Source organism: Dama dama, chromosome 1 (assembly GCF_033118175.1).
Source record: "Dama dama isolate Ldn47 chromosome 1, ASM3311817v1, whole genome shotgun sequence".
In the NCBI taxonomy this organism is placed as follows: domain Eukaryota; kingdom Metazoa; phylum Chordata; class Mammalia; order Artiodactyla; family Cervidae; genus Dama; species Dama dama.
In genome coordinates, this window is record NC_083681.1 from 43,677,048 (window position 1) to 43,697,313 (window position 20,266).

The 20,266-nt window shown below is 46.9% G+C and overlaps 1 protein-coding gene across 1 annotated transcript in view; it reads left to right on the forward strand.

Annotated features, from left to right (window-relative positions):
* Nucleotides 1-14,995, forward strand: part of DENND5A (DENN domain containing 5A) — a 92,809-nt gene extending 77,814 nt beyond the window's left edge. The window contains exons 13-23 of the mRNA XM_061147892.1: nucleotides 1,406-1,490; nucleotides 3,047-3,131; nucleotides 3,605-3,733; nucleotides 7,517-7,638; nucleotides 8,832-8,977; nucleotides 9,551-9,669; nucleotides 10,040-10,221; nucleotides 10,828-10,910; nucleotides 11,397-11,520; nucleotides 12,137-12,305; nucleotides 13,969-14,995. Coding sequence (XP_061003875.1) covers nucleotides 1,406-1,490; nucleotides 3,047-3,131; nucleotides 3,605-3,733; nucleotides 7,517-7,638; nucleotides 8,832-8,977; nucleotides 9,551-9,669; nucleotides 10,040-10,221; nucleotides 10,828-10,910; nucleotides 11,397-11,520; nucleotides 12,137-12,305; nucleotides 13,969-14,152 — 1,428 coding nt within the window. The 3' untranslated portion in view covers nucleotides 14,153-14,995. The remainder of the gene's footprint in view (nucleotides 1-1,405; nucleotides 1,491-3,046; nucleotides 3,132-3,604; nucleotides 3,734-7,516; nucleotides 7,639-8,831; nucleotides 8,978-9,550; nucleotides 9,670-10,039; nucleotides 10,222-10,827; nucleotides 10,911-11,396; nucleotides 11,521-12,136; nucleotides 12,306-13,968) is intronic.
* Nucleotides 14,996-20,266: the final 5,271 nt, after the last annotated feature.

The window sequence follows — 20,266 nt, forward strand, 5'->3', positions numbered from 1 at the left end:
GAATGTTGAGCTTTAAGCCAACTTTTTCTACTCTCCTCTTTCACTTTCATCAAGAGACTTTAGTTCCTCTTCATTTCTGCCATAAGGGTGGTGTCATCTGCATATCTCAGGTTATTGATATTTCTCCCGGCAGTCTTGATTCCAGCTTGTGCTTCTTCCAGCCCAGCGTTTCTCATGATGTACTCTGCATATAAGTTAAATAAGCAGGGTGACAATATACAGCCTTGATGTACTCCTTTTCCTAGACAGCATATTAAAAAGCAGAGACACTACTTTGCCAACAAATGTCTGTCTCGTCAAGGCTATGGTTTTTCCAGTAGTCATGTATGGATGTGAGAGTTGGACTATAAAGAAAGCTGAGTGCCAAAGAATTGATGCTTTTGAACTGTGATGCTGGAGAAGACTCTTGAGAGATCCTCGGATAGCAGGGAGATCAGTCAAATCGGTCAATCCTAAAAGAAATCAACCTTGAATATTCATTGGAAGGACTGATGCTGAAGCTCAGGTACCATTACTTTGGCCACTTGAGGCAAAGAGCTGACTTGTTGGAAAAGACCCTGATGCTGGGAAAGGTTGAGGGCGGGAGGAGAGGGGGACGACAGAGGATGAGATGGTTGGATGGCATCACCAACTCGATGGACATGAGTTTGAGTAAACTCTGGGAGTTGGGGATGGACAGGGAGGCCTGGTGTGCTATATAGTTCATGGGGTTGCAAGGAGTCAGACACTACTGAGTGACCGAACTGAACTGAAAGTGACAAACTTCTACGTGTCTCCAACAGTTTAAGCGGCAGCTTTTACATTTTCAAGTGCCAAGGTTCTGCTGTGTTGACAGTAGTATATCTTAGACGTGCAGTTAAGTACCAGCCACCTCTTCTGCAGGCTTCTTCAAAATAGCTTCCACAGTAAATCCTCATCCTTGTGATGATGTACTCTCCCTAGGCTGCAGAGGGCAGGAATGCTTTTAAATATTTTAGGAAATTTGGGAGCTGTTACAGAATCTTGTAGTCTGGGTATCTGTTCCTCTGCAAAAGCCATCATGCACTACCCAAGCTGATCTTCAACCAACCAGACCATTTAGAGATTAATAGGTTATTTGCTTTTTTCTTTCTTATCCACTGGTCCATTCTCAGGCTCTTTTTTTGACCACGTCCTTCCTATTCCCAGTGGGGGACCATTTCTTTTTTCTGTTCCCTTCCATTCTTTGTATTTCTCCTGAATTTTAGGTAGGGGATATATATTTATATACATTGCATATGGGCATATATTGAGAGAAAAAACAGGACAGCTACTTTTTAGCAAAAGCCCACATCTGTATGTTCAAATTATCTCTGACTTTGCTCACTAGATGACTTGCCCTTATAAATCTAAACTGATAGATATTTCTCCCTTGCATTGGTTCCAGGGGAAATCAGCTTTGTGGTCCCACCTGTTACATTATCAGGAAAACCGGCAGAGAAAACTCACACCAGGAAGCCTCAGTACCTCAGGTAAGATGGTCTCAGCACCACTGGGCAAGCTCCCTTCACTCACTTTCCCATCCTCCACTGAAGTGATCCTCTTTAGCAGACTGTTCCACATCAGTGAAGCCTTCAATCTGTAGTGTTTAAGCCACAGGGCTCTTTGGACCACAGAACATGCCAAGGGTGTGCTTTTATTATGTGTTTCTATACACTTTTGATTAGTGAGATAGAAGATTTATATCACTAAGAGGCCACCCTTAGAATAAATATGGATTTTAAATGAATTTGGATTGATACTGATGTCCTGTTTTTGGAGCAGGTGTTTTCAGACTCTCTTGTTTTATTTCTCTGAGATGAGCATTGAGATGATTTCCTATCAATTAAGAGAGCCTGTTTGTTAGTATCCTGCCTTGGAACTTCTCAAAGTCCAGGCCTGGTGTGCATGATCCCTTGAAGTTGCTTTCTGTTTCTATTTAATAAAAATATCAAAGTTGGCAAGGACCCCAGAAATCATCTAGTTCAGCCCCCTGGTTTTACAGGAGGTGGAAACTGGGATCCAGAGAGGAGTTGAATTTACTTAAGATCACACAGTGAATTGATAGAAGAGGCCAGATCAGGAGTCAGGCCTCTCGTCTCCTGGTCTGCTGTTCTTTATAACCTCGTGAAGTGTCTTTTCCAGGACTGTCTCCCTTCTTCCTTTTCTTCTTGGCAGCATCTCCTCTGCATACCATCCCTCATTCTCCTCTCTCTGCCAGGGAGTTTGTTTATTTTTCTTAAATGTTCTTGTCCTAATGGTAAAAATCACTTTAAGTGGAGGTGAAAAGGTAGTCATGAACTCAGTGTTTGTTGGCTTTGCCCTTGAACTAGTTGATCTCAACAAGCACTCACTGCACGTGGGGAAAATATCAATAGTTGGCAAAAAACCAGATTCAAAAGCTCCCTGAGTAACCTCATAAGGAGTTTTTGAGTCCACTTTCTGGATATGAGAACAGAATCTTCTTAGGAAAGCCATGGAAGTTATTGCCAAGGGATAAAGTGTAGCCAGAAAGTCTCAGCAACTGAATGATGAAGATACTAATTTTAAACGTTGGGCCAGACATGGGGATATACAGGTATTGTGTCTAGAAGTCCTAAGCATTCCTTACACATTCCCTTGGTCTTTCTGTAGTCCATTTGAGGCAGGAATAGGACAAGAGTATAGCTCTGAGCGGAAGCACTGCTTCCAAGGATTATGATAAGAACATGTTGGATTAGGATCCAGAGGATCTGTGTTCCTTCCAGTGCCAACTTTGCTACTTGCTGACTGGGGGCAAAGCAGCTCACCTCTGAATTTCAGTTTTCTCCTCTGTGATAACTGTTCATGGCTGTCTTATAAGTTGTTGGAGAATTAAGTTATACAGCATGCATAAATATATAAAATCTGGTACCTAATAGGTACTTAATGTTCATGAAATGATTGATTAAAGTGTTTTCAAAGTAACCAGCTTTTTTTCTTTAGAAATTTGTGGTTAGAGATCAGAAGAGTAGTTAGCGATTTCGGTAGTCAGATCCCTTTGGACTTAAGCAAAAATTTTTTTTTCTAGGAATATTTCTTGATTCAGAACGGAGGAAGTCTGATGCCAGCTCTGTCATGTCTCCCCTGAGAATCTCCCTCATTCAGGATATGAGGTCAGTCTGGGCTCATTTGTAATTAGCCACTCAAATTCTGTTCTCAGTTGCTGCTTAGGAGTCCACTTTAAATAGCAGAGTCTCAGTGACCTGGGTTTCTACAACCTCTCATTTAACCAGGAAGCCTCCTCATTGGTCCTGTGTTTCATGATGCATTTGTAGAGCTATACAAGCAGTTGTGTTTCCATACATTTTTGGAGAATTACACCAGAGTGTTTCAAGGCCTAAAAGCTCTGGGATTAGCCTTGCTTTTTGAAAGCTGTACTGTCTTCCTCACCAAACCCCTAAATTATGATGAGCCTATCGTTCAAAGCTTCATGGAAGCTCAGGATTTTGCGAACAAGAAAGATGGAGTCTCTCAGGATGGGGTGGGACTGCCTCACCAGGCTTCCTTTGGCATTACAGGTGAGGTGTTGGTAGTGAGTTCATTTCCCACCCCACCCTCCACTTCGCTTTCCCCATTTGTCCTTCAGGCACATCCAGAACATTGGAGAAATCAAGACTGATGTGGGAAAAGCCAGAGCATGGGTGCGTCTGTCCATGGAAAAAAAGTTACTTTCCAGACACCTGAAGCAGCTTCTCTCAGACCATGAGCTCACCAAGTAAGGCCATTCCACTTGGAGTAGAACCAGCTCCTGGGAGTGGAGGGAGGGATTGGAAACCCATGGGAAAGGAGAGTATGTGGTGTATCATTACTGCTGAATTCAGCTAAACTCAAATTGCATGTGAAGGTTTTGCAGCATTTCTTCTTTTCCTTTATTCCTTTCTGTGTAGAACACTACTGTGCACTTATACTGCAAAATATATTTTCCTCTTGATGAATAATAACTCTTTTGGCAGTGCTCAACACAGCATGCTTGTTTTAGTAGGAACATTCAGACATAAACGGTTGACTGGGTGCTCTCTGAACTGAGTTCTGAAGGCCTGTATTCTTCAGACTAAGCCACAACCACTACAGGAAGCCCTGGTCCTCCCTTTTAGCTATTGGTTCCTCTTACGGGACCTCCTGTGGTCTGTTTTGGTTCCTTCAGCCGTTGGTCAGCCGGTGAGCTCTTGTTGAGTTCTTCTTTGGGTCAGTTCCCATAAAGAAGATGGGAGGACTTTTCTTAATTGGATGATTTTTGTGATGCAGCATTTCTTCTTCTTCTTTATCTGTAGAAGAAGAATTCTGTTATTATCTGTTATCTATTCTTCCTATTTTCTCAATCCGCATCTCTCACCTCCCCAAATAGCTTTCTTGCAGAGGTAGTGAGAAGAATGGAATCCTCATTGGGTACCTTAGAGTTTTGGGGGTCGTCCTCTCTTTGTGGCACTCAAATGACCTGCATACTTCCTGGGCATAGGATGTTTTCTTGGTCTCTTGTCTTCAGGGGGAAAGGATTGGAGAATTAAAAAGAAACTTCTAATATATCCGCTTATCTTTTTTGTTCTCTCCTGAGCCTAGGGCCAGCCCAAAGTAGCTAGGTCCTTGCTTTTCCTTGCTCCTAGAATCGCTAACCCTTCAGTTCCCTTCTCTTGATTTTATGTTTGCATTCATTCTGTACCCAGGTTACTAGAGCAGGAGGGAGAAGAAAGCTGTCCCCCTTCTCTGATTACCATCTCTCAGTCTTCTTCTGTATATAATACGTTTGATTCTTTCATCATCAGCAAACCTATTGGGCATTTTTCTTTTTGGCATTTCCTTGGGCATTTTTTAATGGTATCCTTTATTATGTGACTTGCCTGTCGATGATAAAGCAGAGAAGCAGACCTTGGGGAAATTTTGTGTAAGCGAATTGATTAAACCTGCAGAATCTTTTTATTTAAAATGAAACTGTGATTTTTTTTTTTTTTTTTAAAGATTTTATTGTATGTTTAAACCACAGCAAGAAACTAGTTTCAAAAGCTTGATAGGTTAGGGATCTTATTTTGAGAGGTTATGAAATAGCAGTTCTTAAAGTGCTTGAATTTGATTCCCTTTAAGGATGAAAAGGTATAGTAAAATTTGAAGATTGGAAGACAACTAAAAGGAAACAAGTGAACATTTAAGCCTGAAGTTTGGAAGGGAATCAGTTGCATACCAGTTTCTAAAGGCCAGCTGTGTGTCCTGGAAAAATCTGTGGCTGTGTGGGCCCTGGGGTCTGACAGGACAGGAGAGGTTCCTGTGGTGTGGTGTGGGCATTGTCTATTTGGAGATGGCTGCAGGTTGGCAGCAGGAAAGGGTTCAGAGGTAGCTGAAAGGGGGCCCAGTCCAGGAACATCATGAAAGAGTCCAGGGCAGTAGATAGGTCTAGGGCCTGTGAACTTAAAGGTCTAGGGCAGGAGCAGACAGGGCGCAGACCTTGGTGAGGAGGCTCATTTTGGTTTTTTTAAACTGTGGCCCTGTTAGAAGACGACAGCTCAGAATTCATTTACTGCATAGTAACTTCTCACATGATATTCTGACCCCTGTGCTACTTCAGTGACTACAACATGAGGAGAGTTTTGCTGCCACAGACTGCATTTTGGGTGGGGTATAGGGAGAGAGAAAGACGTACTTCATCAAAACCTACCTACTCCTTCATCCTACCCCTCTCATCTTCTCAGTGTGCTTCCAGCTCCTGCTGCTTCAGACCCCTCACACTTCTCAGGATGTGTTAAGCTCTTCAGGGCCTAGTCACAAGTTTTCTTTGCTGGAGTCTGCCCAGACACCCCAGCGGCCTGGTCCATCCCTCCTCAGGCTCCCATAGCATTTGTTAAAGTACTTGTTCATGCCTTTTTTTTTTTAACCACAGGTGAGGTGTGTTATCATTATCATTATTTGTTTGCCACTTATTAACATTTGCTTTCTTTAGAACTGTGAACCATACACCTTTCCCTCTATGCATTTTCCCTACTTAGGTTCCTGGTTTTGAGTCCGTGTGACTCCTTGCTTAGCTTTACCTCCCATGTACACATTTCAGGTCCTTAGCTACTGTTCCATCTGTCTCCTTATTTATTGCAGACTCCCTGGGTTTCACTTTCATGCCCCTTTTACCCTTCAGCTGTGCTAAATTTAAATTTATTGAAGTTGGTCATGTCTTTGCCTTTATCTCTAAGAAAACTATTACTTGTAGAGCAGATTGTAAACTCTTTAGCCCGAATATTTAGGCCTGCCTTCATTTTACCCTAGCCAGACATTTCAGTCTCATTGCTAATTGTTTACTTCCCTGAGCCCTCAACTCTAGCCAAACTGACTTTTTTTTTTTTTTTTAATTAGTTGGAGGCTAATTACTTCACAACATTTCAGTGGGTTTTGTCATACATTGATATGAATCAGCCATAGATTTACACGTATTCCCCATCCCGATCCCCCCTCCCACCTCCCTCTCCACCCGATTCCTCTGGGTCTTCCCAGTGCACCAGGCCCGAGCACTTGTCTCATGCATCCCCAAACTGACTTTTATACCCTGTCCTTCTCCTTCTGCAACCCCTGTCTGAATGTGTACTGTCCTTCAGACCCCTTCTGTTCCAGGACTGTCATAGCTTATGGCTCTTTCAATTTCCAGAGAGAGGCTTTTAGAGCCTTTTATTTGGCAACTTGTTATATTATATATTGTGGCCTTGAGCAGGTTTATTCATCTAGACCGTATTTGAGGATAGGCTTCCCTCTCTGGCTCCTGGGTTGGTGAATTATCTGTGTGAAGAACTGTATAAACTGTCTAGGTAGAACCTCACAGGTCTGCTGAATCCCGCACTTCTCTGGCATGGTGATGGCAGTCTGGGCAGGCAGGACAGGGACCTTGCTTTGTTCTCTGTGTGTTTCTCTGTGCTGTGGTCCTCTGCACTGGGCTCTTTGTGTCCCTAATACTTGGGGAAGGTAGGCGCTCTGTGCCTGCAGTATCCAGCAGAGGAGTGAGCAATGGATGATGGATGGGGATGGGAGGAGGTTTGAAAAGAGGGTAAGAATGTTCTCTGTACAGCTTTTCCTTGTCTGTGACCTGGATCATTCAATTCCTTGCCTCTAACATGTTCAGAGCAGTGTTCTGACCTGTGGGTCTCAGGTCTGCTGAGGGTCTGAGACTAGCCCTGGTAGGAATGATGACCACGACCTCCAGCCATTGCTACTTGCATGCCACACACTGGGATGATGCCCTGTAGAAGCCTTCAGGTTAGGAAAGAAGTCCCACAACCTCTGACACTTTATAGTAACGTCAGCTCTTGGACACGAGTAGAGCTTGGCTTGTATTGTCCTCTGTAGGTTAAGCCACTTTCGCTCTAGCCCTCAGATGGAGTTGCTGGCTTTGTTCCTTTTTTAGGTGGCTACAGAACTTTGAGGCTTGCCCTCATGTTCTTTCCTTAGCCATCTTCCTCCAGAGCTGAATACTTCTAGCCTCTTTCCTCCCATTTTGCCTGAGAGACTGACGTGTTAACCTCCTCTCCGACAGAAAGCTCTACAAGCGCTACGCCTTCCTGCGCTGTGACGACGAGAAGGAGCAATTCCTCTATCACCTCCTCTCTTTCAATGCTGTCGATTACTTCTGCTTCACCAATGTCTTCACGACTATCCGTGAGTGGCCCTGTGCTCCCCACTAGCCTTCCCAATGCCAGTCTCCATGAACCTATCAGAGGCTAACTTACTGTCCCCTTTTTAAATAAAGATGATCACTGGTCCTTTCTTCTGTGGGGAGAGAGGTCCTTACTAGCCCTCCTTGGAGGTTGTTTTTTCTCTGAAGTTTCTTCTTCTTGTTTTGAACTAGGATGCTCATACTTTTGGCCATTGTGTTATCACTGTGGTCTTGGGCACAGCTCTGGGGGCCTAAGATGCAGTGGGTTGGTGGTGGTGAAGTTCACTGCCTGCTCTGCACACCTGTAAAGAAATCCCCCTTTTGTTTTGGGCTGAGAAAGTCATTCAGTATCAGGGAACATTTCAGACTGGCTTCCAGGGAAAAACAGCTCCTGAAGTAGCAGGAAGAACTCCAGACGGCTGTGGGAGGTTTGGGTCTGGGCCCTGTTCTGCCCTAACTCACTATGGATCTGTGAGCAGTGTCTGCCCGTTCTGTGGGCCTCCATCTCCCTGTTTGCAGAGTGAGGAAAAGGGTTTGAAATGGTCTCAGAAAGGCCCCTGGAGCCTTATTGTTCGTTGGTGCCAGGATGCTCTGTTAGGTAGACAGTCACTGCAGTCCATGGGGTTGCAAAAAATAGGACATGACTTAGCGACTGAACTGAAGTGAGTCTGAATTTGCCCATGGCTAGTTGTTTGGCCAGTGGCTCAGCAGTGTGGACTTTTGTTTTCATATGACACTTATCCTTCTCCCCAGAGAAGAGGGTCATAGACTTTAGTGGAAGCAGCACTGGACTGGAATGTAGGAGGCCTGAGGGAAACTGTTTCCCTCTCAGTGCCTTGGGAAAGGATTATGATACTTGCCTGACTTTTCTGAAGATTGTTACTAGAGTCCTTGAGATGACATAGAAAAGTGCTCTGAAAAGCCATTCAGTACAGTGTTGAGTTGGCGATCGTGTTTAAGGGACAGTTTTTCTTAGCTCTGAGCTCACAGATGGGCTTGGGTGTGGATGTTTGGGTGATAACCCTGGGAGGAGTGAGATTGAGAAGACTGGTAAATATTCTAAACTGGCCCTGCTGCTCCAGGCTCTGCACCAGGAGCCGCAGACATGCCAGCACACCTGGGGCAGGGCAGGGCCTTCTCAAGTACGGGAAGGACTCCTGATCCTCTCCAATGCCTCATGCCTTCCCCTAAACAGTGATTCCTTACCACATCCTCATCGTACCAAGCAAGAAGCTGGGGGGCTCTATGTTCACCGCCAACCCATGGATCTGCATCTCAGGAGAACTGGGTGAGACACAGATCCTGCAGATTCCCAGGAACCTGTTAGAGATGACCTTTGAGGTATGTGTTACCCAGGGACCACATCCCCAGGCTCTGGGGGTCTGAGTTTCAACTGCTACTTTGGCACCTTCCTCCAGGGTTTTACGGAGGCCTGACTGTATACAGTATTATGTTTCAGCACAGCTGACCTGTCCCAGGGTGACCAGAGGCCAGAGCCAAGGGTTGAGCTGAAGAGAGGGAGCCTGCCTTGTGTACATGGTCTCTGGCCAGAAGGTGCCCATCTGGACTTGCATACCTCCCTGTCCATGCTGTGTGGAGGAATTCTTGAATTCTTTCAGCTGCTGAACCCAGGGATTCACAGAGACCTCAGACTGCTCTGCCACTTCCAGAGCCTTTTGTTCCCAGGCCTTAGTTCTTCCTCTAGGCTGTAGTCTCTTTCTTCCTCAGCTTCGTTCCTCATGAGATAGTACTGTATTGCCAGCTTTAGTGGCAGGTGGAGCCATGAGCTCTGCCCCTGCAGATAGTGGGGCCAGCTTGCAGGCAGCCAGTCAGATCTGTGCCTCTGAGCAGTGTGGCACTTTTCTCCTATTTTCTTGACCTTCCTATCGTCTCTGTTTCCCTGTTCTCTCACAGTGCCAGAACTTGGGGAAACTCACTACTGTGCAGATAGGCCATGATAACTCTGGACTCTATGCCAAATGGTTGGTGGAGTATGTGATGGTCAGGAATGAGATCACCGGACATACCTACAAGTAAGTGTTCTTCAGCTCTGCCCTGAGACAGTGGGGCCTGGTGTACTACCAGGGGCTGTGTTTGATGCTTGGGTATGTGGACTTCTCAAGAAGACCTTTTAGGTGTGATAGGCTGAGGCTTCTTGTTGGAAACGACAAAAAAGGAGGGTTTTCCAAGTGGGAGTGTCTGCTACCACTGTCCAGGCCACCCATCACTCAGGTGGCTCCCTTGATGCTCCACAATGGGATGAGGAGCAGGGCCATGACGGGTCCTAGGCCAGTTTCAGAGCCTGTCCCCAGGGATTGGCTTTGATGATGGCCTTTGTGGATCAGCAAGGGGAAGGATGCTGAAGGAGCTGACAGCTCTGACAGGCTATTGCCTGAACCTCAGGTTTCCATGTGGCCGCTGGTTGGGGAAGGGCATGGATGATGGGAGCCTGGAGCGGGTCCTGGTCGGGGAGCTGCTCACATCCCAGCCTGAGGTGGATGAGAGGCCGTGCCGGACCCCACCCCTGCAGCAGTCTCCCAGCGTCATCCGGAGGCTCGTTACCATCTCACCCAACAACAGACCCAGTAAGTTGAAGGGGGGGCTGGGCCCTCACACTGCCCAGCCTGGAGAGTGGGTAGATTTCTGGGAGCCCTGCTGAGGGAGCCCAGATCCGTGCCTGCACAGCTGCCTCAGGCACCACCTCTGCAAAGCAGCATCAGGCGTTGCCACCCTCCTCTCATGAAGCAGTGCGGGGATTTGGCACTCCAGTTAGAGGACTGGCAGGAGAGGGGAGAGCTCCTAGAGCCAGGCCCAGTCCTCTCTGCTATTTGTATGTGACCCTTTGGAGGAGAGGGGTCTGCCTTCTGGCCTTCCCTGTTTTCACTATCAAGTTCCTGGCTTCACTGTCAAGGCTTGGCACTCTTTTGGTTGCCAGAGTTCCAGGGCAAAGAATAAATTTTACTAGCTTCTATTAGAGACTAGACTCCAAGGTATTAGCTGTTGCTTTTTGTCCTAAGATTTTAGGAAGAGCTAGCTCCACAAAGTTGGGTGAGCCAAGAGCAACTCAACTCTTCCCAGGGTCCAGGCCGCCCCACCTCTCCTGTGGGCCTTCCCTATGTCCTGAGTCTTTTGCTCTCTCAACCAAGCACTATTAACCTCTGAGATTGGATATCTGCTTGATTTTTAATCAGAGCTGAACACTGGGCAGATCCAGGAGTCCATTGGTGAGGCAGTCAATGGCATCGTGAAGCACTTCCATAAGCCTGAGAAAGAGGTGAGCCTCCCTACTCTCCAGCCCAGGGCCTTATATTGAGTAAGAGAGAATAACCTTGTTCCAGGTTCATGTGCTGGGGACAGCCTAACACATAGAGAATGTGCCTCAGTTAGTTTGAGATTCAGCATATTCCTTCCTCGGGGGACCTGTGCCTGGAGTTACCCTGTTTTCCTTACATTTTGACAACACAGCAGAGTCCAGTGAGCTGTGTGTATTTCTCTTGTCTTATGACTCCGTCTGCGTCTCCCTAATAGTGGCCACATTGGTTTTGTCCCTGCTGGGGACCCAGAACCATCATCTGTTCACTCAACAACTTTTCACTGAGACCTGCTCTGAGTTGGGCCCTTCCAGCTGCTGGGAGACTAGACAAGGTCCCTGCCTGTGTGTTGCTGCCCTCCCAGGTGTGGGTGGTGGGCTTGGGGTGTAGTGGTTGGACGGCATCTTGACCAAGGCTAGCCTGGCACTCTCCCCTGTTTCCTTATATAGCGAGGTAGCCTGACGCTGTTGCTTTGTGGAGAATGTGGCCTTGTCTCGGCCCTGGAACAGGCTTTCCAGCATGGATTTAAGTCACCACGGCTCTTCAAAAATGTCTTCATTTGGGATTTTTTGGGTGAGTTGCGCTAGGATTTGAGGGTGGGAAAAGCATGCAGACATGAGGGGGTCATCAGTCTAATGTGTGGGTGCTGACCACTGGGGTCTGAGATAATAGAAGCCAAATCAACCGAGTCTCAGGTTAGATCTGTTGTTTGGTGGCCCTGGCTTTTCTTGAAGGTAATGAGAGAACATGCCCACCCCCACCCTGCCCCACTGTTCACCCCTCATCTTCTGCGAACTGGTTTGGAAAGACTGTTTCCAGGCATCTGTTATATATAATACAGGCTTAGTCATGACCCCTCACACTTCCTGCTCATAGGTCCAAGAGGCCAGTTGATAGCACTGAAGTCCAAGCCCTTTGTTAGACCCACTTGGAGAAATTGATGCAAGAAGCTTCTTCCTCAAGAGTTTTGTTGAGAAAGGACCATCTTTATATCAAGGGTCACATTAAGGAATTTAGAACACAGAGCTAGGGAATATAAGGATCTTTTTGAACTGTGCCCAGGGACATCAGAACACCCTTGTTCTCACTGAGTTACCTGCATTGACATGGAGGGGCCTGTGGTAGGACAGTCAGGGATAGGTTCGTTTTGAAAGCCTCTGTCACTGGCAAACTTTTCTCCTCTTCACAGAAAAAGCACAAACCTATTATGAGACTTTGGAGCAGAATGAACTTGTCCCTGAGGAAAACTGGCATACGAGGGCCCGGAACTTCTGCCGATTTGTCACGGCAATCAACAATAATCCCCGGAACATTGGCAAGGATGGCAAGTTTCAGATGCTGGTGTGCTTGGGAGCCAGGTACTACAGCCCCGAGGCCCGGCGTGCAGGCAGCCAGCCTTGCAGGCGGTGCTGGAGGTGCCGGGGGCAGGGAGTATCCTATGACCCAAGGGTGGGTAAGGCCTTGTGGGCTTGGTGGAAGCCCTGAATTTCCTTCATGTATGGTGTGTGTGGGGTGTGGGGATGAGAATGTGTGTCTAGTTGGGGAGGAAGGGCCACATTTTGATGGGAAGGAATAAAACTGCCCCCCTGGTAAAATCTGAAGCAGAGTATACATATCTAGTCACTCCTTTAACAAACATTTGAATGTGCTAGGCCTCATGGAAGATGTGGGAATAAAGCTGAATAAAACATGGTTCCTACCATTTAGAAGTTTACTTGTCCTAATTAAGTACAGTACAAAGCAGAAGTTTGGGAGAGTTTGAAAAAGTACTCATTCATAAGGTTTGCTGAAAATGTAGAGGAGAAAGATCAGAGGAGGCTTCGAGAAAGAGGTGGTATTTGAGGTGAGCCTTAACAAAAGGATAGAAGTCAGGAGGGAGCTTGAAGCAGACAAAACTAGCAGAGAGGCCCTAAATGAAGCAGAGGATGTGGGATTAGGAATTAGCAGGTGGAATGTTAGAAGGGCGGTAGAAGGATGGGGGCCTTGAGGAGCTGGGACAGAGTTGATTTTAATCAGGGGACTGAAATGATAGTCATTTGACATCAGGGATGGTACACATCAGAGTGGACAAGATTGTTAGGGGTTATTCCAGGGGTCAGGTGAGAGCACAAAGACCAGATAAACAGGGCGGTTTATTTTAGGCCATGGAAGGGAGGAATGTATAGTGGTTAAAGACAGACTCTGGAACCAGAGTCACCAGGTTCACATCACAGATCAGACACTTCCTGGCTGTGTGCTCTTGAATAAACTGCTTATCTCCATCAACCAGAAGATGTTTCTTCATCTCTACTGTGGGGATAATAATAGCACTGATAGCAACTCCCTCACATCATAGGGTTGTCATGAAGGTTGTCTCTTATAAAGGGGCCTGGCACATGCTAAGTGCTATTTGTGTGTCAGTTTGTTGTGTATTCCTGGTGGTGGTGGCTGTGGAGAGGAGTGAGGTTCTAGGAGATGGAGGATTTGATGCTGAGGGGACGTAGTGTCTGGTTGATGGTGTGTCTGGAGGGAAAAGGGGGCAGGCAGCAGGGGAGGAGGAGCAGGCCTTGTGCAGATGACAGGGTCTGTTATGGATTGGCATTCCTGGGGCTGGGTTGCCTCCCACATTGATCCTGATTGTGCTCGTGCTCAGTCTTGTCTGACTCTTTGTGACCCTATGGACTAGCTGGACAGGCTCCTCTGTCCATGGAATTTCCCAGGCAGGAATACTGGAGTGGGTAGTCATTCCCTTCTCCAGGGATCTTCCGACCCTGGGATCAAACCCAAGTCTCCTGCATTGGCAGGCAGGTTCTTTACTACTTAACCACCTGGGAAGCCAGGTAGCCCCCAGTGGGAGCCTTTTAAAGCCTCGTAAAGCATCTTCTCCAGGTGCTCTTAGGGGAGCGGAAGGGGACTGTGGGGAGAGACCTGCTTCTCCTGCTTCACACTTGGTTCAGGGGGTGATGGGGCAGGTTCCCCCTTGGGCTTTTGCTAACTGTCTCCTGTCCCTCTGACCCATTGGAATGGATCCTTCCCTGCCAGAGACCACCTCTTGCACCACTGGATCGCCCTGCTGGCCGACTGCCCCATCACCGCACACATGTATGAGGATGTGGCACTGATCAAAGACCACACACTTGTCAATTCCTTGATCCGCGTGCTGCAGACGCTGCAGGAGTTCAACATCACGCTGGAGACGTCCCTGGTCAAGGGCATCGACATCTGACCTCCCGGCACCAGCCAGCAGCAGGACCCAGAGACTCGCCTGCAGCTTTGCCCCTTCTTCCCAGAGGGACCTAAGCGAGTTGTGCAGGAGATGAGAGGAGATGTACACTCACTGTAAAAAGAAAAGTAGAGGATTTTTGGAATAAATAATCTATTTTAGAGTTTATTTGCTGATTTGCTTTTTACACACTTTCATGTGAAAGAGTGATAGGGAGAGGGAGATGAGGTTGGTGCCGCTTATTTTGAAGCTGGTGCCCTCCCTCGCCGTGGCCACGCTGGAGCCTGCGGCCTCCCTGGACTGAGCCTGCGGTGCCGCGGGGCAGTTCTGCCTCCTCGCCCTGCCGCGTTAATGAGGCCATTCCACATTGTTTTTAAACTAATGTTTTCTATATTAACATTATTATGGATATTTGGCTTTCACGGGCCACACAGGTGTGCTGAGCAGGAATCCCCATGCTCCAATCAAAGGGATTTTTAGTAGTGCCTCTGTAAGCACTGATGAGTCAGCCCTCTGTCTTTTCTGTTTTGTCAGTATTATTTGGGAAGGTGACATGCCAGGATGTATCATCGTGCAGAGAATCACGTTTCCTCTTGGCACACAGTTGCACAGAAGTAAATATAAGCATGTTTTAACAGGTTTTCCTTTTTTTTTTTTTAATGTATTATTTATTTAACCCTCCATTGTATGTTTTAAGTCTTTTTCTTTTCTTTTTTCTATTTTTTTTAAGGAAAGAAAAAGCTGTCCCAGTCTAACTGGCTATGTTATTACTGTTAAATTTATGTTGTTTTGCAACTTAGAAACCAGCTGCAGTATGGCCCACTTAATAAAACACCTGAAACGAAACTGTGTGGGCCCCTGACTTTGGCGTGGGGGCCGTGAGGAGTGGGGGTGGAGAGCACGGTTTGATCTGGGAGGAAGGGGCTGTAGCACTGCCTGCCCCGCCAGGCCTGCCCAGAGGGGTGAGGGCTTTGGGTCCTGGTTCCTACCCACTGTGGCGCCAGGAGCTTCCATGGCTGTTTGAGAGGAGTGCAGGCAAGGGTTATTTTCCCACCGTCCAGAGGAGGAGGCTGAGGCAGGGGGGAAAAGACCTAAGTTGCAAAGGTGGTCACTTGACTGAGACAGGATGGGCCTTTTCTTGAGGGTAAGAAAGACCAGATGTGAGAACACTGGGCACGTGAGATCCTGTCTGCCCTCGGGAAAGAAAGCTTTTTCCCAGTGTGGCAGGTGATAGAGCTTTGTCAGTTTCCCAGAAATCAGCTTGTGTGTGGTGTGCTCGGTTATGTCTGACTCTCTGCGACCCCATGGACTGTAGCCCACCAGGCTCCTCTGTCCAAAGGATTCTTCAGGGAAGAATACTGGAGTGGGTTGCCATTTCCTCCTCCAAGGGATCTTCCTGACCCAGGGATCGAACCTGTGTCTCCTTTGTCTCCTGCATTGGCAGGCGGGTTATTTACCTGCTGAGCCATCGGGGAAGTCCTGTAAGTCAGCTTGATTTGGTTTTATTTTTCAACCAAGCTGCTTTGGCAGGAAGCCCCAGAGGTGTAGCACAATCACGTATAGCCCCTCAAGCCAATCAGTGTCCTCTTTTATGCTTCCCTGACTTGGCATGTTCTGTTCCCTCTGCCTGGAATGCCTGCCCTCATGTCTGCTTGTGTTCTTTGTTCAGGGTTTAGTTTAGGAATCACCTACTGACTCCTCCCTGGGCACCGTTAATCATTCTTTCGTTGTGCTCCTGTAGTTTCTTAGATGCTAGAACTTCCTTTCTGGGTTGGCATTGTCTGCTTTCACATTGGGCGCACTTCTTAGACTGAGCTTCTAGAGGGTGGAGAGGGTCTGTGGTTCATCTCCCGCCCTGGTGACAGGCATTCTTCAGGTGAGGCTTTTTGAAGAGGTGAGGAAGCAACTGGAGGTTTCAGGGCAGCCGCAGTGCACCGTCCTGCCAGCAGGGGGTGTGAGTGGGTCGCGGGAGTCCAGGTGTTTTTGGAGGCTGGGGCTGGGGGAGTGGGAGGGAAAGTGCCTCAGAGCATTTGTGTGTTGTTGGGCGCTGGGCCAGAGATGACCTTAAGCCCGATGCTTTGCACGCACACCTCTCCCTTTTCCTCATAACTCGCAAGGCAAGTTTAGATTATTCTGTTTATAGGTGAGGAAACTGAAGCTTGGAGAAGTTTAGTCACTTGCCCAAGGCCACACATCACTTAAGTCGTCTGCAGTTACCAGAACTGTTTACTCCAAGCTTGTGGCTTTGGAGCTGCTCCCTTACTGGATTCAGGTCTCTGCTCAGATGTCCACAGAGAGACCTGCCCTGACCACTCTAAAATACCAAGTCACTTTTTATTCTCTGTTCTTTATTTTCCTTCCTAACACCTGTAACCTGAAAATACTAGTTATTTGCTATTTTTAAATGTGAGCTTTATGAGGGAAGAACCTGATCGACTGTTCATGAAGTACTGACTGGCACCTGTTTTGTACCTAGTAGGTGTCTGTGGAATATGTGAATTCATTGGCAGTTGTTATTAACATCACAAACTGTGGGCCAAAGTCCTTTGGTTGAATCCTTGCTCTGCTACTGGGACTGAGAAAGCAAGCTGTTTACTCACTGTCGATGAAATGGGAATGATAATAGTGACTGTGTCACAGGCTTGTTGTAAGGACTGAGTAACTCTGCATGTATATGTAGAACAGGTCAAGTGTATGTAAATGCTGGTCATGGCTATTACTGTATTGTATCAAGCCCTGTCCTAGTTCCTATGACCCAGACCCCCTGTCCTCAGAGAGCTCAGAGGCAAGTATTTTGGGGGGAGCAAAGAGTTGGACACGACTGAGCGACTGAACTGAACTGGTGACATCAGGAGAGATACTGCTCACCGTGACCATATCTGCTTAGGATGGAGGATTTTCAGATGAGTGGAGACTGCATGTAGAGCGAACTGCATGGGCGAAGGTGTGACGATGTGAATGTGCCCTCCCAACTGGGATGCTTGGGGAAGTTCTAGAGTCGAGTCAGACAGGGAGGAGAGCAGATGTGTGGGCCCACAAAATGGAAGACAAAAGGTCGACAGGTGTCTCAGGGCCTTGAACGTCGCTGGTGCTCAGTAGATGTGGACTGAATGAATGAACGAACGCATGCTGCTGACACCAAAAACCAAAGCCATGCCACCTGTACACGGCCCTTCTTGTGCACATGTACACCTGTGAAGAATGTTGCTGCTGCTCCAAGCCCTCTTTGTCTGATGTGTGGAATGGAAACCTGGGGTCAGAGCATAACTACTGGGCTAAGACATGACAACTGCATGTCCCCAGTGCAATGTGCAGTCTGAACAGGTCACCTGCAGTATGGGCTTATGACCACGTGTATAGTCTAACTCAGGGCAGACTCACCCATGACAGGACCACATCTCAGAGCAGCAAGAGGGGGCAGTATCGTATAGGTAAACTGGGAGTATCTCTCCTCTGCCTCCTTCCAGCTTGTGGGTGCTAATTACCTGAGCCAGTGCTCAAGTCAGTTGAAGATAAATGACCTTCCTGGATGTGGTGACGTGTCTGACTTGCGAAACGGTCCAGTGGGTCTTGGCTATGTGTGGTGGGTGCACGGCACCCTGCTCTTGGTTATATGCTTCAGTGGAGATGCTGGTGGCCTCAGTCAGCCAAAAGCAGTGGAGAAACAATGCCCTTTCTAGCAGATGCTGCCGAGAAGGTGAGTGTGAATCACCTTTTACAACTCTGGGCTCTCCTGGAAACATCCATCTCTCTGCCCCTTCTAACAGCTGATTGTGCTGTGAGTGTCTCACTTTCTACTGTGTTTTGTTTTATAATCTGCTGCAAATCCTTTTTCGAATGACATGGTAGAAAAGAACAGACACGCTTGGTAGCTCAATGTTTCAAGGACACTCAAGTCAACTGCCTCTCCAGCAGCTCTAGGGAGGTCAAATGCATTGTTCGCTCGGCAAGCAGCCCTTCCTGCTTTGGCTTCTGCACCTGTGCTAAATCAGTGCTTCCCAGACTCTTAGATTTCAGGGACTGGTCAATAAACAAGCAGCTGAACTCAGTGAATTGTTAGAAAGCAAGCACCCTTGTAACCACCACCAGGCCAGGAATAGAGCTTTATCCACATCCCCAGTTTCCCCACTCCCCTCCTTCCAACTTCTTGACCTTCACCGAAACCACTTCCTTGAGTTTCTTTGATTGTTTTATCACCCACGTGTGCATCCCTATACTCTATAGGGTAATTTTACTATTTTTAAAAAACAAACCCACTTTATTATTTATTTATATTTTTGGCCTCACCTCTCGGCTTATGGGATCTTAATTCCCCAATTAGGGATTAAACCTGGGCCCCTGGCAGTGAAATCGCCGAGTCCTAACCACTAGACCACCAGGGAACTCCCTAGTTTTACTATTTGTTTGTTTTTGTTTTTTAACTTGATGCAGCTCTTTTAATCTGAAGAGTCTCCTCTATCCCTATCTTTTCCTTAGAGTTTATCTGTTGAGGAACCTGGGCTGTTTGACCTGTAGTTTTTCCACAGCCTGGATTTTGCTAGTTTTACGCTGAGGGTGCAGTTCAGTTTGCTCTTTTATTCTCTGCATTTCCTTCAAATCAGCAGCTAGAGACAGAGACCTGATTCACCTCAGGTTGGAGCCCTCTTGAGAAACCTGTATGCAGATCAGGAAGCAACAGTTAGAACTGGACATGGAACAACAGACTGGTTCCAAATAGGAAAAGGAGTACGTCAAGGCTGTATGTTGTCACCCTGCTTATTTAACTTATATGCAGAGTACATCGTGAGAAATGCTAGGCTGGAAGAAGCACAAGCTGAAATAAAGATTGCCAGGAGAAATATCAATAACCTCAGATATGCAGATGACACCACCCTATGGCAGAAAGTGAAGAAGAACTAAAGAGCCTCCTGATGAAAGTGAAAGAGGAGAGTAGAAAAAGTTGGCTTAAAGCTCAACATTTAGAAAACTAAGATCATGGCATTTGGTCCCGTCACTTCATGGCAAATAGATGGGGAAACAGTGGAAACAGTGATAGACTTTATGTTTTGGGGATCCAAAATCACTGCAGATGGTGATTGCAGCCATGAAATTAAAAGACACTCCTTGGAAGGTAAGTTATGACCAACCTAGACAGCATATTAAAAAGCAGAGACATTACTTTGTCAACAGAGGTCCGTCTAGTCAAGGCTATGGTTTTTCCAGTAGTCATGTATGGATGTGAGAGTTGGACTATAAACAAAGCTGGGTGCTGAAGAACTGATGCTTTTGATCTGTGGTGTTGGAGAAGACCCTTGAGAGTCCCTTGGACTGCAAGGAGATCCAACCAGTCCATCCTGAAGGAGATCAGTCCTGGGTGTTCATTGGAAGGACTGATGTTGAAGCTGAAACTCCAATACTTTGGCCACCTGATGCGAAACTCCAATACTTTGGTCACCTGATGCGGAGAGCTGACTCATTTGAAAAGACCCAGATGCTGGGAAAGATTGAGGGCAAGAGGAGAAGGGGACGACAGAGGATGAGATGGTTGGATGGCATCACTGACTCAATGGACATGGGTTTGGGTGGACTCCGGGAGTTGGTGATGGACAGGGAGGCCTGGTGTGCTGTGGTTCATGGGGTCGCAAAGAGTCGGACACGACTGAGCGACTGAACTGAACTGATGAGACTCTAGGCAGTGTGTGCTCATTTACCAGGTGGTACATCGTGTCTGATGGGCACTTCTGTTGGTGTTGGCAGCCACTGATGTTCAACACCTACATCTGGTAACCAACGCAGTGGAGATTGCAATATGGATATATTCTAAGCTATCATTTTGTTTTCATTTATTAGAGGGAATAATTTTATAAGGATATGCTACCCTCTCATCTATTTGATTTCTGAATAGAGTTTGTACAGGAAAGGTAGGGTACATATTTAATTCTTTCCTTTTATTTACTCAACTTTTAAGATAATGAGCTGGACTGGTTCCCTGCTATCCTCCGAAGGTGGCTATTTAAAACAATTTTTATGAACTTAGAAATTAAAATCTACCTGATGGGTTTCATTTCGTGACAGTTACTGTCTTTATTGTCTCATCTTTGCTGTTGGGAGTCCCTTCAAGTTGGCTCCTGAGTTGTT